Genomic DNA, 16,386 nt, shown 5'->3' with positions numbered 1-16,386 from the left:
CTCCTACTGGGTGACTTCAATGCCCATAATCTTTTATGGGGCACAAACTCAACTTGCTCTAAGTATTTAATTGATTGTCCTCTGTCTTTGACCTTTCTTTCTGCTCCCGAGCTCTTGCAGACTCCATTCAGTGAGAAGTAAATGATGCCCTTCATTCCAGGGACCACCTCCCACTGTGGATCAACCTACTGGATGTAGCATTACTTGGAAGGAAGCAGTGGAGATGGATGGTCAGCAGATCTAACTGAATGCTGTTCAGTCAACTGGCTGTGTCTGAACACTGAAGCAGTGTCCGGGAATGGCTGGACCACATCACACAAGTGATCCACCATGCTGCTGATTTACAGGAGGCAACCTCTACCTTGGTGGACAAACGAGTGCCGTTCAGTGATCTGGGCTAGGAACATGGCTCCCTGACAGTTTACATACCACCCAACAGCAGAGAACCTCACAGTCTTTTGCATCATGGCAGCCAAAGCTCAATGCACGATTAAGGAGAGCAAGAAATGGTCATGACAAACACTTCTGAACTCTAGCACCCATTCCACTTGTCCCAAAAAAGTATGAGAGACCATCAGAAGGACTCCCAGTAAATACAGTCATTTAGCAATAGCAGCAGTGCTGAAACAAGGGTATCTCCAAACAATGTCCAGAGACATAGCTCAGATGATTGCAGAGCATTTTGAAATGACTACTACCAATTCCATCCAGGATCAGATGTTCCGCCACTACAGTGCATAGAGAGGGGCCAGTTGGACTTCATATCTAACAAGTCTGAGCTTTCAACTGCCCTTTCTCCACATGGGAGCTGAATTCGACACTGAGGTTCATCATACTGCACTCACTAAAACCAAATTCAGTACAGCATATTTCAACATTTCCAAGCAGCATTAAAGAAAATCCTCCTCAAATGTTTTAATTTGATATGGGAGACATGCCACTTTCCCAACTAATGGAGAGAGGCAATTTTGATACCTCTCTTCACACCTGGAAAGGACAGAATGTATCCCATTAGTTACCAGAGGTGTGTAGGAAAAACTCTGAGACGAATGGCTAACCATCATGTAGTTTGGATGTCAGACCTTAGCTGCTCTCAGTGTGGATTCAGATTTCAATCCACTGTTGACAATTTGACCCTCCTAGAGGCAGCTATTCAACAGGCTTTCCTACACAACCACAAGTGTATCGATGTATTCTTTGACATCAGTAAGGCTTACAACACTATTTGGAGACACTGTATTCTAGGGCATCTCCACCAATAGGAATTTTCGTGGCAACTGTCCTGAGTCAGCAACATGCTGTCAAATCATTTTAAGCAGAAGAATGGTGTTCATCAGGGCAGTGTTTTAAATGTTACCCTCTTTGCCATAGCCATAAACAGTACCATCTATACGGTAAAGAGACCTGTACAATGCTGCTTATTTCTGGATGATTTGCAGTTTTCTGTTCTTCCTCCAGTGTAACAAGAGTAAGATGTCTGTTACAACTTACAGTGCAGAGGTCAGAGGGGTGGGCTGTAAATGCAGATTTTCAATTTTTTGCAAATAAGTGTGTGTGTGTGTGTGTGTGTGTGTGTGTGTGTGTGTGTTACGTCATTTTAACTGTTCTCAGCCTATTTTTAATTTACCTGATTTGAACATAAGGGACACCATTCTATAGGTTTCTGGGCCTTAGTTTTGACTCCAAATTGTCATTGTTGCTGCACCTGAGAGACCAGAAAGCCAGAACCACGAAGCCAAAAAACATCTTAAAATGCCTTAGCCTCAGGTCTTGGGGAGTGGACAAGGCATGTCTGCTTCAGATTTATTGGGCTTTCATGTGATTGCGGCTAGACTATGGGTGGCTGAAGCTGGTGAAGTGCCACTCACCATTCAGCGACAGTTCCTCATGGTGCAATGGGTATTTAAGTTCCTCGCTGCTCCAAATTACCAGCATACCATACTGTTGCTCGTCCATCTCTGGAACATCTTTTCTCCACTCATCTATGAGGAGCACGGCCATTTGGGATCCACATGCAGAGTGTGCTGGAGAAACTTGGTGTGGACCAAGCTCAGCCTCAACTCCAAGATCTGAACTGTCTTCCACCCGATTACTGCAGAGGCCCACAGTAATTTTAGATTAATTACACTATAGGAGAAGTTGCACTCCTACATATATTTTTAATACATTATTTTATGATGTTCTAGCTGAGCACCACAACTCTGTAGGTGTATTTATAGATGGGTCTAAACATGAGGACACTGCCGAGAGCTCTGTAGTTTTCCCTGATTGTGTCCTCAAGATTGGACTGCCTCAATACTTTAGTATCTTTGACATAGAGTTATATGTGATCCTGTAAGAACTGGGACAGATGAAACATGTTCTAAATTCCTTGTCTGTTCCGATCCCCTAAGTGCTCTTCACTCTCTACAATGCTTGTAGCCAGCAGATAAAGTAGTTCAGAATATCTAGGATGCCCTCCTCCAACTACAAAGGCTGGGGAAGGAGGTGGCTTTCTGCTGGGTACCAGGGCATATGGGTATTGCATGCAATGAAAGAGCACTTGTAGCAACCAAGCAGGCATGTTGCGATCCACAGTTCATTCAGTATGCTGTCCTCCTGCATGCTATCACCTAGCTGTTGAGGTACAGAGTCATGCGAAGATGGGCTGCAAGTCACAGATAACAAGCTGCTTCTTGTAAAGTCCACAATGTGGGTATCGCGTAACTCTTTCCAGTCACACAGGGAGGATGAGGTCCTCATTACTTGAATTCAGGTAGGACACAGCACTATGACACATGACTTCTTGCTCCACTGAGAGGACCCTCCAATGTTGAGAGCATGCAGTGTACAGATCACATGCACCACATTTTACTAGACTGTGTTTTATTTTCAGACCAGAGGGTGGAAGCTCATTGGGTGAAACATTTCCCCTCTAGTTTAGCTGTGCTGCAAATGAATGTGGTCATTAAAAGATTGCCAAATTTGTTGCCTAAAATTTTGAGATGAATTTTTTAATGTGTTGTTAGGGTAACCGGCTCATCCGTGTTTTTAGTGAGTGATATACTTTCACTTATTAGTTTTAAAACATTTAAATACTTCTACCACTATCTTCCATGATGTGAGCTAGTATGATTGTGCAGATGCTCGTGGGTAAGACTGAATGAGAGAGAGAGGACGTGATTTTACCTTGTACACACACACACACACACACACACACACACACACACACACTAGTTTGCAGTCAGTGCCTCTGAGTACCTATGACGTATCATTTGAGACATAAGCCACGCTCATTTCCAAATCCATTCAAGAAACGCATTGACTGTGAACGCATATTCTTCCTGCAGGTAGTGAAGTGAAACTTGGCAACAATACAGAATATGTATGGGAACTCTGTAATCCTCAAGTTGTTTTCTGTATGGTACAGCATTATCCTGCTAAATTCACTTGATATGTTCTTGTCATCTCCATTCTTGAATCTGAGTGATTTTCGCTTAACATGGGACACTGGGTTATTAATCTATGGTTTTAAGTTTAAAAAAATTGTTCCAAACAGAAATTCCAATTAATCTTGTCTTTTAATTTGTGATTTGTCTGTCCTAGCCACCATTGAGGCAATAAGGGAGAAATGAATGCTGGAGATGTTCATTGGCTGTGAGGTAACGGTGTGAGCTGTAAAGTGGAGGTTGCGTATCTCAATGGAGGCCAGCTTTTGACCTCTTCTGTGACGGAGCTAGATGCAGCCATATCAAAATCAAAAAAGAAATCTTATGAAAACTTCTCCGTCATAAGTCTTCTCATTACTTTCAGCTTCCCACAGTCTTAGAGCGAAAATCTTAAGAAACTTTGCACTTGATAATGCCTTCTTCTACTTCTGCTAACATAATTCTTGGGTTTTATGAACAAACAATTTTATTTATGAATTTGTGGCACTCACTAATTTATTGGGGAGATGTGTATGTATTCAGCAAGGCCCTCTACAAATGATCCATCCCAGTATTTGTCTTAAGCAGTTTAGTATAACCTACAGAAAACCTGCATCAGGATGGCTGGATGAGGATTTGAACTGTTGTTCTCCAGAGTGCAATCCCGTGTCTTACCACTACAATCTCATGCACAGTTAAATAATAATAATAATGATAATAATAGTAATAATAATAAATCAACAACTTGCCATACAACATAAACTAATAAAACAATATGTCCCCACATACAAGTATGCACCAGAAAATGTACTGGAGAATGATGAATACAAATTATACTGGAACAGATCCATTATAACAGATAAAACACCACCACATAACAAACCTGACATCATACTCACCAATAAAAAGAAGAAATTAACACAACTAATCGAAATATCCATACCCAATACAACAAATATACAGAAGAAAACAGAAGAAAAAATTGAAAAATACATCCAAATGGCTGAGGAAGTCAAGGACATGTGGCATCAGGATAAATTTGACATTATACCAATTATACTATCAACTACAGGAGTCATACCACACAATGTCCACCGGTACATCAACGCAATACAGCTACACCCAAACTTATATATACAACTACAGAATTCTGTAATTATTGATACATGTTCAATTACCCGAAAGTTCCTAAATGCAATGTAACATCTACCGTACAGCTGAAAGGAAATCATGCTTGATCAAGGTCTGCGTCACTTTCTATTTTTGACCAGACATAACATCTAAGAAAAGAAAGAATAATAATAAACAAATTGGTAAATGGGCCCTGACACAGCTTCTAAATTGTCCAGAACCCAAAGAGAGATTCCTGAAAGTGCAGCCAGAAATCTTAGCACCATCAACATAAGGAGAGATTTATGTGAACATCAAGAAACTTAAAAGCAATAAAGCATAGGGGAGGACAGAAATGTAGCAGAACTCTTGAAAAATTTAGGCCAAAATTCACTTAAAGAAATTACTCAAATAACCAAAAACATCTGGCAAACCTAAAAAGTCCAGGATGACTGGAAAATTGTTCTGATTCATCCACTATATAAAAAAGATAATAAATAAGATGTAACCAACTATAGGGGGATCTCTCTATAACCAGTCACCTACAAAATTCTATCAGCTTGTCTCTTGAATAAAACACAATAGCAACTAGGACCCAAAGTAGCAGACTATCAAGCAGTATTCAGGCTGAACGGATCATGTCCTGAGCAAATTTTCAACCTCAAATACATATTCAAAATGCGAGCTCTCAGACAAAAACCTGAAGTATGCACATTTGTAGATTTCAAAAAAGCATATGATTCAATAGACCGGCTCACTATGCCAAATTTTAGAAGAGAGGCGATTAGATACCAAAACACAAGAAATCGTAAAACAAACACTATTTGGCATGAAATCTAAAGTAAAATTTATGGAGGAGATTTCGGAAGCCTTCGACATTCAAACAGGTGTGTCACAAGGTGATGGACTCTCTCCTATTCTGTTCAACGTAGTTCTAGACAAAGTGGTGGAAGAATGGGCAAAAGAAGTCAAGAAATGCGGGGTTTGGAAGCCAATCCTACTGGGCATTGCCAAAAACAACCTTACCTACCATATCTTACATTTGTAAATGACCTGGTGATATTAACAGAGGATGAGCAGACTGCAGTCAAACAGCTGGAAATACATAAAGAATGTGTAGAAAATGAGGGTTTACAAATTTCATTTGAGAAAACTGAACTCTTTTTGTTCAAAAACAGAAATTGCAAGCTTGAAAACAAAATAGGGTGAAATTGACAGGGTCCCATACTTTAAATATCTTTGAGAATTCAGATACTGAAAACATCTCACAGCAACATCGCCTCCAAAAAATTAAAAAAGGAGTAGGGTTAATGGAAAAAACTCTACAACAAAAAATCAACGTCAAGAGGGGCAAAAATTCTACTTTACAATACTGTCATAAAACCAGCAACCCTCTAGGCAAGTGAAATGCTAACCCTTAACAGAAAACAACTTGAAGACATCAAAACAGAAGAGAGAAAGATCATCAGGAAAAATCTAGGGGAAAACATACCCAAGACAGTTATAGGCTACAATCAATTCAAACAACAGAAAAGTTTTCAAACATTGAAATTGATATCAGGAAAATGCAAATGAAATTCTTTGGCCATCTCAGCCGACCACCAGAATATCAACTGACAAAAGAATAACAGATTATGTAACCTCACTTAAGAAATCCACACCATGGCTAGATGAAATTCGAAAGGACCAAAATAATGAAAATATAAGACTAGCTGACATTCTATAAAGAGACACCTTCAGATACAAAGTAGACAAATTGGAAGTTATATCAGAGCAACCAAAAGCAAAAACAGTATAGAACACAGTCTGAGCGTAAACAAACCTTAAAAATTGATCGAGTTATTTGCCAATAATAATAATAATAAATGATAATAATCAGACAGGTCGAATACAAATTTCAATCAGAAAATTCAAGAATCATAAGGAAGTGTTTCATGTGAATTGCTTTACCTTAATGTCATGATGAACTATCCCTTGGGAATGGATATACTCAATTCCGCAAACCAGATGGCGAAATCCTTTGAGGCACTGTGTAATATCTATGCGTATCCTTTTATTATTTCTATTATTTAGCCATTGTAGAAGTGTTTGATCACATAGCTGCATCTGTATATAAAGTGTGGCACAATCTCTCTGAAACATAGCAGAAACAATGGTTCAGCTCAATTACGATTGCTACCACAACATACTATCATAACACTGCTACATTATATTGACAAAAAATATGGGAACTAACTTCTATGGTAGTATCTAGTGTCACTTCTGAAACAAAACAGGAAAGATCTCAACAATTTGGAAGCTTCAGTATCACAAAAATGCCTTTCATATCTGCCAGAACTATAACACACACACACACACACACACACACACACACACACACACACACACACACACACACACACAAAGTAGTACATATATTCTTTTCTTCAGTATCTGCCTTCTTGTTAATGTCCTTGTCTATATTTCAAAACTTCCTCTTCCATGAAAGAAAGGAAAGATAGGATAGGAAAGAAAATATTCTATGCACAAAGAACCATTTCTTTATTTGCCTAAATCAGTTTAGGGAAAACACGGAAAATGCGGATGGCTGGACAGAGATCTGAAATACCTTCCTTCCAAATGCAACCACACAAAGTACCTACACACTTAATCAAGTAAGGGAAAGCAGTATTCAGTTTATGGTCTGCAGTCTGTCAGTTTTTTTTCTTTCTTTTCTTTTTTTTTTTTCCCATGGGAGGGAATCGTGAGCTGGTAAATCTCCGAAACCAATCTGTTGTTTGATTATGATGAAGCCAGAAGATAGTTTAACATTAGCCATGAATGCTTTCCAATACTGTGCAGGTGCTGGGCAATTTTGGAGCTTTTCAGCATCTCTAAACAGCCCACTGCATACACCTCATTGACATTATCAGCAGCACAACTAAACTTCTCAAAAACTGAAAAAGAAGCATTGGCCATATTCTGTTATATAAAGAAATCGCTAGTTTATCTGGTCAAAACAAAGTTTTATCTCAGCATAGATCAAAAGCTCTTGACATCACTCTTTGGTACCTAACCCAAAGCACAGCACAAAGCCTACAACAGTGGGTCCTATTTTTAAGTAACCCAATGCCCACCACCCAACACACCAATGCATAAGGGGTTTCACACTTCACAATAAAAACCAATTAAAAATTTGAGACAGTAGGTGTACTGATTCCAGCTGGATGCAAACACATGACATATGCTGGAAAAATTCCTCACATCTAATGAAGCAGTCAGATCAATATGACAGAACTGCTACTGTAGAGGGTGGTGCCATATGTGCAACGTGGCCACACATTGACAGTGATATTGAATGAATGGTCTCAGTACACTATTTTTCTTCATAATTCATAATTAAGATATCTTGGGAGCCTGTGCACACGTATTCTGCTGGCCCTTTCAAAAGAGGATTGTAGTTGCCAGTGGTACATCCTCTCTAATGCCCAGATACTAATGACCACCATATGAGCCACAATACAGGCTGTGGCATCAATTTTTGCAAGTGAAGGAGCTCTTCACACCACCATTATTTGAGTAATGACCAGTGATTTTTCTCTGAGGCATTCCAGAACTTTTTGCAAACTAAATGATATCTACGACCTGACCATTGTTTCATTAACACCACAGCAGAGCAGTTGGTCAGAACATTTGAGCCTAACATGCACGAGGCAATTATGCCAGAGAAAGCTGCACACTTTGCTAGCGCCTGCACATAGTACATAGAATTTTAGTAGGTGTAGATCACAACCCCAAATTCCACCTGTATCAAGATGGTTATATAACCTTCACTCACATAATCACCCTTCTCCACAGAGGCAATCAGAGTTTTCTGAGGATTATACTTGGGTCACAAAGAATCAACGTTGACAAATTTTCTTGCTATGAACCTCTATGCTCTCATTCATGACTGCGGCCTTACAGAGCTGTTCCATAGGTGCAGATGTAGGATGCTCTTGGACATGATTCATTGAGTCCTGGAACAACATTTCTCTCTCTATTATCATATTGATTCATCTGTCTGGGCATGCACCTTCAGCAGTACAGCAGGGTTGACATCGTTGTTTTTGGCACAAAAGGGTGTCAACTGATAAAAGTGATGGACAGCCAAGAATGGAGAATATGTCAGCTGTCGCTCCAATAGCTCTGATACTACAAGTGCACTCGCGCGCACGCCCACACACACACACACACACACACACACACACACACACACACACACACACACACACGTAACTACTCAAAACAACTGTGACACAGACTCTAGACTGCTAGCTGCTACAGGTCCCAAACCTCACTTCCACCTCTAAGTAGACAGTATTACGACCTCCAACCACACTACAGCCCTTCTCCACAGTGGCAACCAGGGGGTTCTGGAGACTATCAATATATTTGGGTCACAAAAGAGAGGTACTTTAGCACCCACCATGATGACAGTCAAAGCTATCCCTTCCCCACCCCTGGAGATATGGATATGTGTAATGTTGCAAATGATCAGCCAGTTCAACATCACATCCACTTCAGTGTCACCAGTGACAACACACACTTCATCACTAGTCCAGGTCGTTAACGACCACTAGTGCTGGTTAAATGGGGCTATGGATTTTGTATCCCTGCCAAACAATTTTACTGATACGGACTCCATCAAAGCAGCTTAGATGATGGTTGCAAAGTGGGTATCATGTAGTACAGTGCTCATCTGCTGCACCCGACAAATGCAACTGACACTCTGAACAAGCAATCTCTTGCAATTTATGAAGCTTTCACTTTGCACTTATAACTGTTAATTAATTCAAACTTCACTAACTGATCTAGACTACTGCTAATGTCCGGGAATGCTAGTTTGCAATAAAAAGCAAATCAAGTGTAGTCTTAGAAAGAGCTGCTAATAAAATATTTTTGGACATTAATCACTGGTTCCTAGCCAATCCTTTGTCACTCAACTTTGAAAAAAACACACTAAATGCAGTCTAGAACTTGTAAGGGGTGTCCCACGAGTATATGCGTAACATATGGTGACAAGCAGATAGAAGTGGATAGTGTTAAATTCTTGAGATTGCAGCTTGATAATAAATTCAACTGGGAGGAGCACACCACAGAACTGCTGAAGTGTCTAAACAAATCTCTATTTGCAATATGAATTCTGTCAGACATAGGGGGTATCAAATGAAAAAGCTGGCATACTATGCTTACTTTCACTCTGTAATGTCATATGAGATTATTTTTTGGGGTAAGTCATCAAGACAAGCTAAAGTTTTCCAGGCACAAAAATGTGAAATAAGAGTTATATGTGGTGTGAACTCAAGAACATCCTGCAGAGGCCTGTTTAGGGAGCTAGGGATATTAACTACTGCTTCCCAATATATTTATCCCTTAATGAAATTTGTCATTAAAAATATATCACTTTTTCAAACTAATACTAGAAATCAGCCATAAAAATCTTAACAACCAATGACATTAAGTTTAAGAGAAGCCTAAAGGATTTATCGGTGGCCCATTTCTGTAGTGTGATGAATTTCTCAGTAGAACCAACTTGTGTGTGTGTGTGTGTGTGTGTGTGTGTGTGTGTGTGTGTGTGTGTGTGTGTGTGTGTACTTACAATCTAACTTCTGCATCATTTCAGTGCAGTAATGTGTTCTTTGTAAATAAGTACTGTAGTAGTTCTATTGTATGTTTATTACGTTATAAATAAAAAAACATTTTTTAAATTTTAAATTCAGTGTATTAATGCAATCTTAGTAAATGTGTGTTCTAAAATTATCCTTTCATACAGTGTTTAAAAAAATTATGATGATTCTTCATATGGGACCTGTGGAAGGTAATTAGCTTATTTGTTTTAGTTGTAAATATTTGTCATGTATTATTGTTTTTCTGACATGTTCTACACTCCTGGAAATTGAAATAAGAACACCATGAATTCATTGTCCCAGGAAGTGGAAACTTTATTGACACATTCCTGGGGTCAGATACATCACATGATCACACTGACAGAACCACAGGCACATACACAGGCAACAGAGCATGCACAATGTCGGCACTAGTACAGTGTATATCCACCTTTCGCAGCAATGCAGGCTGCTATTCTCCCATGGAGACAATCGTAGAGATTCTGGATGTAGTCCTGTGGAACGGTTTTCCAAGCCATTTCCACCTGGCGCCTCAGTAGGACCAGCGTTCGTGCTGGACGTACAGACCGCGTGAGACGACGCTTCATCCAGTCCCAAGCATGCTAAATGGGGGACAGATCCGGAGATCTTGCTGGCCAGGGTAGTTGACTTACACCTAGAGCACGTTGGGTAGTACGGGATACATGCGGACGTGCATTGTCTTGTTGGAACAGCAAGTTCCCTTGCCGGTCTAGGAATGGTAGAACGATGGGTTCGATGACAGTTTTGATGTACCGTGCACTATTCAGTGTACCCTCGACGATCACCAGAGGTGTAAGGCCAGTGTAGGAGATTGCTCCCCACACCATGATGGCGGGTGTTGGCCCTGTGTGCCTCGGTCGTATGCAGTCCTGATTGTGGCGCTCACCTGCACGGCGCCAAACACGCATACGACCATCATTGGCACCAAGGCAGAAGCGACTCTCATCGCTGAAGACGACACGTCTCCATTCGTCCCTCCATTCACGCCTGTCGCGACACCACTGGAGGCGGGCTGCACGATGTTGGGGCGTGAGTGGAAGACGGCCTAACGGTGTGCGGGACCGTAGCCCAGCTTCATGGAGACGGTTGCGAATGGTCCTCGCCGATACCCCAGGAGCAACAGTGTCCCTAATTTGCTGGGAAGTGGCGGTGCGGTCCCCTACGGCACTGCGTAGGATCCTACGGTCTTGGCGTACATCCGTGCATCGCTGCGGTCTGGTCCCAGGTCGACGGGCACTTGCACCTTCCGCCGACCACTGGCGACAACATCGATGTACTGTGGAGACCTCACGCCCCACGTGTTGAGCAATTTGGCGGTACGTGCACCCGGCCTCCCGCATGCCCACTATACGCCCTCGCTCAAAGTCCGTCAACTGCACATACGGTTCACATCCACGCTGTCGCTGCATGCTACCAGTGTTAAAGACTGCGATGGAGCTCCGTATGCCACGGCAAACTGGCTGACACTGACGGCGGCGGTGCACAAATGCTGCGCAGCTTGCGCCATTCGACGGCCAACAGCGCGGTTCCTGGTGTGTCTGCTGTGCCGTGCGTGTGATCATTGCTTGTACAGCCCTCTCGCAGTGTCCGGAGCAAGTATGGTGGGTCTGACACACCGGTGTCAATGTGTTCTTTTTTCCATTTCCAGGAGTGTATATACTGGAGGACCTCGTCACTAGGGATCAATTGGAATGGAAGTAAATCTAATCTAATCAGTGTACAACAAATTTGGCTTTGCATAACAGTATTAACTTGGCTCACTAATTTCATTGTGTATTTGTTCATTTAAGACAGATTCGTGTATTGGACTGTGTAGAGCATAGTGTGACAGCTTTTGAACTTTATTTCAGTAACTCACTCCATGCTTTAGTGCTGAGTCAGAAATAATAAACTGAAATCAGACCCTGAGCAAAAAGGTTTCTTTATGTCTTCATTTTGTTCATATAAAAAAAGTGCTATTATATGTTACAGGTTCCAGAAGATGATTTTGCAGTTATGTATTGCTGTCAGAATAGCAACAGTGGCAATAACAATAATAATAGCTACAACTTACCTCAGGTGGTATCAGTCGTTTCAGGTTTTTACACGTTATTTCCTCTAAATGGGATGGCACACAAATAGCGTTATCTTCTGAGGATTCTGTACTTGTAGACTTTGAAGAGCATTTATCGGCTGAATCACAGGATTTCTCTTTGCTTTTTAGATGCATATGTGATGCAGATACATGGCTTACTTGTTCATGACTTTCACTGGCACTGCTCTGAGAACTGCTACTGTATGTTGCATTTCCAGACAAAGCATAATTTGCTCTCTGCCCATTACACATCTCACTTGATGGAGACATCCTGTAAGAAACAAGTGGGATTCTTCTGAAAACATTTGTGTTTGAGAAACTAAAAATTTGATTTATTATATTCAGCCATTTCCAGTTATTTGTACACCAGGTCATATGAGGTCCTATTAATTTTCTGAAGATGCAAAATTATGTAGTGAATTTCATATACTGATGAACTATGTTGGCAATGCCTTTGAAACATCTATTAGCCAAATTGTAAAAAGATAAAAGCTACACATATAATTTGTAGTGATTTTCCAACACACACACACACACACACACACACACACACAAAGAGAGAGAGAGAGAGAGAGAGAGAGAGAGAGAGAGAGAGAGATTATTTACTAATGCTTATCATTTCATAGCTTAAATCACAAATGATCTAAAACTAATACATCAATCAACATCACTGTTGTTATGCTCTGTCTGGTGGGGGCCTATAGTGTGTCTGTCGGTTCTTCCTCAATTTCTAGTTACGACTCTTCTTTTCTCAAGCTTCAGTTGCTTCTTTTAATTGCCAATAATTTCTGTTGATCTTCAATTCATTAATCACGTGTGCTCTTTGTTCCACTCTACATTTTCATTCTGTCTTGTGTTTTAGCATCCTTTGCAGAAAACACGTCTAACATTTGTGAGCCTAAGAGGTTACTATGAGCAATATTCCCAAAATTAATAGCTAGTGCTGGTTTTATTACTTGACTGACCAGTGTTAAGTTCACTATTATGAAAATCTTTGTTATTTGTGTTCATAAGACAGCTTTTATGAGTAACTCAAGAACCAACTCCAATGGTGAGAATACTGAGTTTAGGACATGACTGCTTGGTCATGCCCCACCTGCTTTTTTTTATTTACAAAGGATTACTGTGAAAGTAAGTAAAATATTTGATTCTTGAGTTTCTCCCGGCGTATTTGATAATCAAAATATCCACGGGTGTACTGCTGGTCTATAGTGTCCAACGGGCACAATATTTCAGCGATCAAACATGTCGCCATCATCAGGTGAACTGATGGACTGAGCTCCTGTGAACGGGCCGGCTGAAAACAGGGTTAAACTTGAGAACCAAATCGATCACATTAAAAATGATTCAGAAACTGAGGTAGAAATCAAATTTGCAATAGTGGTAGAGGAAAAATGGTTAAAAAGTAAATGAAAATGTAGATTCTAAATTGACTGAAACAGAGAAAAAAGTGTAAAAGGTGCTAAATCTAAAGCAGAGAGAAGTGAAAGTGGGTCTGATTCTGACAGTATTGGTAATGATGATAGCAGTCACGAATCCAGTAGTGATGAGAACAAGGTATTTGAATTTATAATTGATCTCCGTGCCGGCGCGTTCACAGGAGCTCAGTCCGTCAGTTCACCTGATGATGGCGACATGTTTGATCGCCGAAATATTGTGCCCGTTGGACACTATAGACCGGCAGTACACCCGTGGATATTTTGATTAAGTAAAATATGTTCAATGGTATATTAAGAGTGATAAAATTTTCAGTACATTGTGTGGTATATACTGCATAGAATTTTAATCAGAAATGAGCTGAACAAGTACATACCCATCAGAGGCATCATTTAATGATGTGCTAAGCGAATCATCAGTAATACTGCTTTGACAGTCTAAATTGGAACTCTGCTGGAACGGTTCTAGCCAAGCTGCTTTATAAGCAACAATATTGGGATGATGCAATTTAGCCAAAAGCTTTACCTCTTGCAGGCTTTTAAGAAAATTATCAACTCTGTGATATCTGAAAATAAATTTTATTTATTATATTTATAACATTTCGAAACACTTATGCACAAACTGAAATACATTTTATAATAGATAAGTGATAAACAGTTTACTTGTTACAAATGTGTCAAACATACTTTTAAATAAATACTGTGATGGAAATTCCTGTTGGGATATAGGTACTTTAATGAGTAAAGGTAACAAATTACTGTATAGTATAGGCACTGAGCTGACAAGGTTTGTTTAGATTAGGCAGCTCTCTATCCAATCCAGATACTGATAGTTGTAGGAAACACAAATGTACCAGTGTAAGATCAAAAGAAATGTTTCCCACAGGGGAGAGTATTAAAATCCTAGTGGTAAACTGGTGAGTATTTGCGACTAAGTGCAAGAGTTCGAAGTACTCCTGAAAAACAGTGAAGCTCACAAAATACTAGGTACAGAAAGCTGTTTGAAACCTGAAATTAATTTGCTGTAAGATTTTTGGGGAAATTTTCATTGAAAGGATTGAATAATAGGAAATGGAGGTGGCGTATTTGTTGCAGTAGACAAGAAACCCAAATTCACTGCAATATAAATTGAAATTGCATGTGAGACTGTTTGAGCAAAATGCAGTATAAAGTGTGGGCATAAAATTGTAATTTGATCCTTCTCTCACCCACTAGACTCCTCTCCCGATGTGATCAAAAACTTTATACAGCCAACCTCAGTTCATTTGTACGTAAGTTCCCCAACGATACTGTGATCATCGTTGGAGGCTTTAACCACCCAACAGTCAACTGGGAAAATTATAGTTTTGTTATTGGTGAGCATGAAGACTCCCTGTGAAATATATCTGAATGCCTTCTCTGAAAACTATCTAGAACACGTAGTTTAGAACCTCACCCATGATGGAGATATATCAGATCTAATGGCAACAAGTAGATCTGATTCTTTTAGGATATCCACATCAAAACTGGTATCAGCTACCATAATGTGGTTGCAGCAACAATGATTAGCAAAGTACAAATAAGGGCTGAAACAAGCAAAATGATATATATGTTCTGTAAACTAGTTTTAAAAAATCATTAGTGTCTTATCTCAGTGAGGAGATTGACTCTTTCTGCACAAGGCAGGAGCATGTAGATGAATTATGGCTCAAGTTTAAAAGAGTAGTTGACCCTGCACTCAACATATATGTATGCAGCAGAACAGCTCAAAACGATGTGGTGAAGCAAGCTGGGATATTTTTTCTTCCACTCTTGTTTTGCCATCTGCCTCCTTAAAATTCATTTTTTCATTTTTGACTAATTACTGTTAACATACATGATTATAAGCTGCATTTTCATTTTCATAAAAGAGAAAGGCTGGCCATCAGTTTTAAAGAATATAGCACCAGATCTAATTTTATGTTTATTTTTATGTATGTAATTAATTTTCTAATTTATTTTGACTATTACTACTTAGTATCTTCTGTTATAGGGTAAAATCAGTAATATTGTTTCATAGCTCAAATTCTACTGTCGACTTACAAAAAAAAAAAAAAAAAACATTCTGTACTAATTGTAAACATTTGGAGGACCAACTAATAGTATTTTTAAAGGATCTATTTGGCTCTATTTGAAAACATGTTAGCAAAGCCAGCCCTTAATTAATTCCAAAGTAATTAACAGTTTGGTCAAAAGTACGGTTTGTGTAATGATATCTGTTCATTTCATCATTTAAACAAATAATTCAGCTTAACTCTTGTGGTAGAAGAAACTGTTGAAAAGATGGAAGTTTTCACTGTATTCAGTTAATTGAATGAGCTAAGTTTTAACTGTAATTTCTGTAAATTAAACATCAAACAATGTGTAGTTTCAGTGCCTATTATTGTGAGGATATATAAGGGCCCAATTTTTGGTCCCGACACGGTCAGGAGAGTACTGAAGTGGATGAGATCGTTAAGGTTAAGGAGGAGGAACGTAGTAGCGAAAATCAGCAAGGGCAAAAGTTTAAGGCAGACGGAAAAGTGGAAGCAATGTTAATTAATATTTCGAGTAGTATGTGTATGAAAAAATACATTAGTAGTATGAAATAAGACATTAGTAGGGTAGAAAGCAGTATGAAAAAAAGACTAAGCAGAGTGAAAAACAAAACTGATAGTATTAGAACTGAAATG

The 16,386-nt window shown here is 39.6% G+C and overlaps 1 protein-coding gene across 5 annotated transcripts in view; it reads right to left on the bottom strand.

The window, feature by feature from the left end:
* The window catches only part of LOC126273163 (eukaryotic translation initiation factor 2-alpha kinase 1-like), a 153,165-nt gene that overhangs the window by 58,863 nt on the left and 77,916 nt on the right, over positions 1-16,386 (bottom strand). For all 5 annotated transcript variants that reach the window (XM_049976633.1, XM_049976634.1, XM_049976636.1 and 2 more), the window contains 3 exons: positions 14,074-14,262; positions 12,240-12,531; positions 6,468-6,650 (listed from right to left, as the gene is read on the bottom strand). In XM_049976633.1, the coding sequence (XP_049832590.1) occupies positions 6,468-6,650; positions 12,240-12,531; positions 14,074-14,262 (664 nt within the window). The remainder of the gene's footprint in view (positions 1-6,467; positions 6,651-12,239; positions 12,532-14,073; positions 14,263-16,386) is intronic.

The sequence above is a fragment of the Schistocerca gregaria genome, chromosome 5, assembly GCF_023897955.1.
Source record: "Schistocerca gregaria isolate iqSchGreg1 chromosome 5, iqSchGreg1.2, whole genome shotgun sequence".
Classification (NCBI taxonomy): Eukaryota; Metazoa; Arthropoda; class Insecta; order Orthoptera; family Acrididae; genus Schistocerca; species Schistocerca gregaria.
Note: the sequence above shows the minus strand (reverse complement) of the source record. Positions and strands in the feature narration are given on the sequence as shown.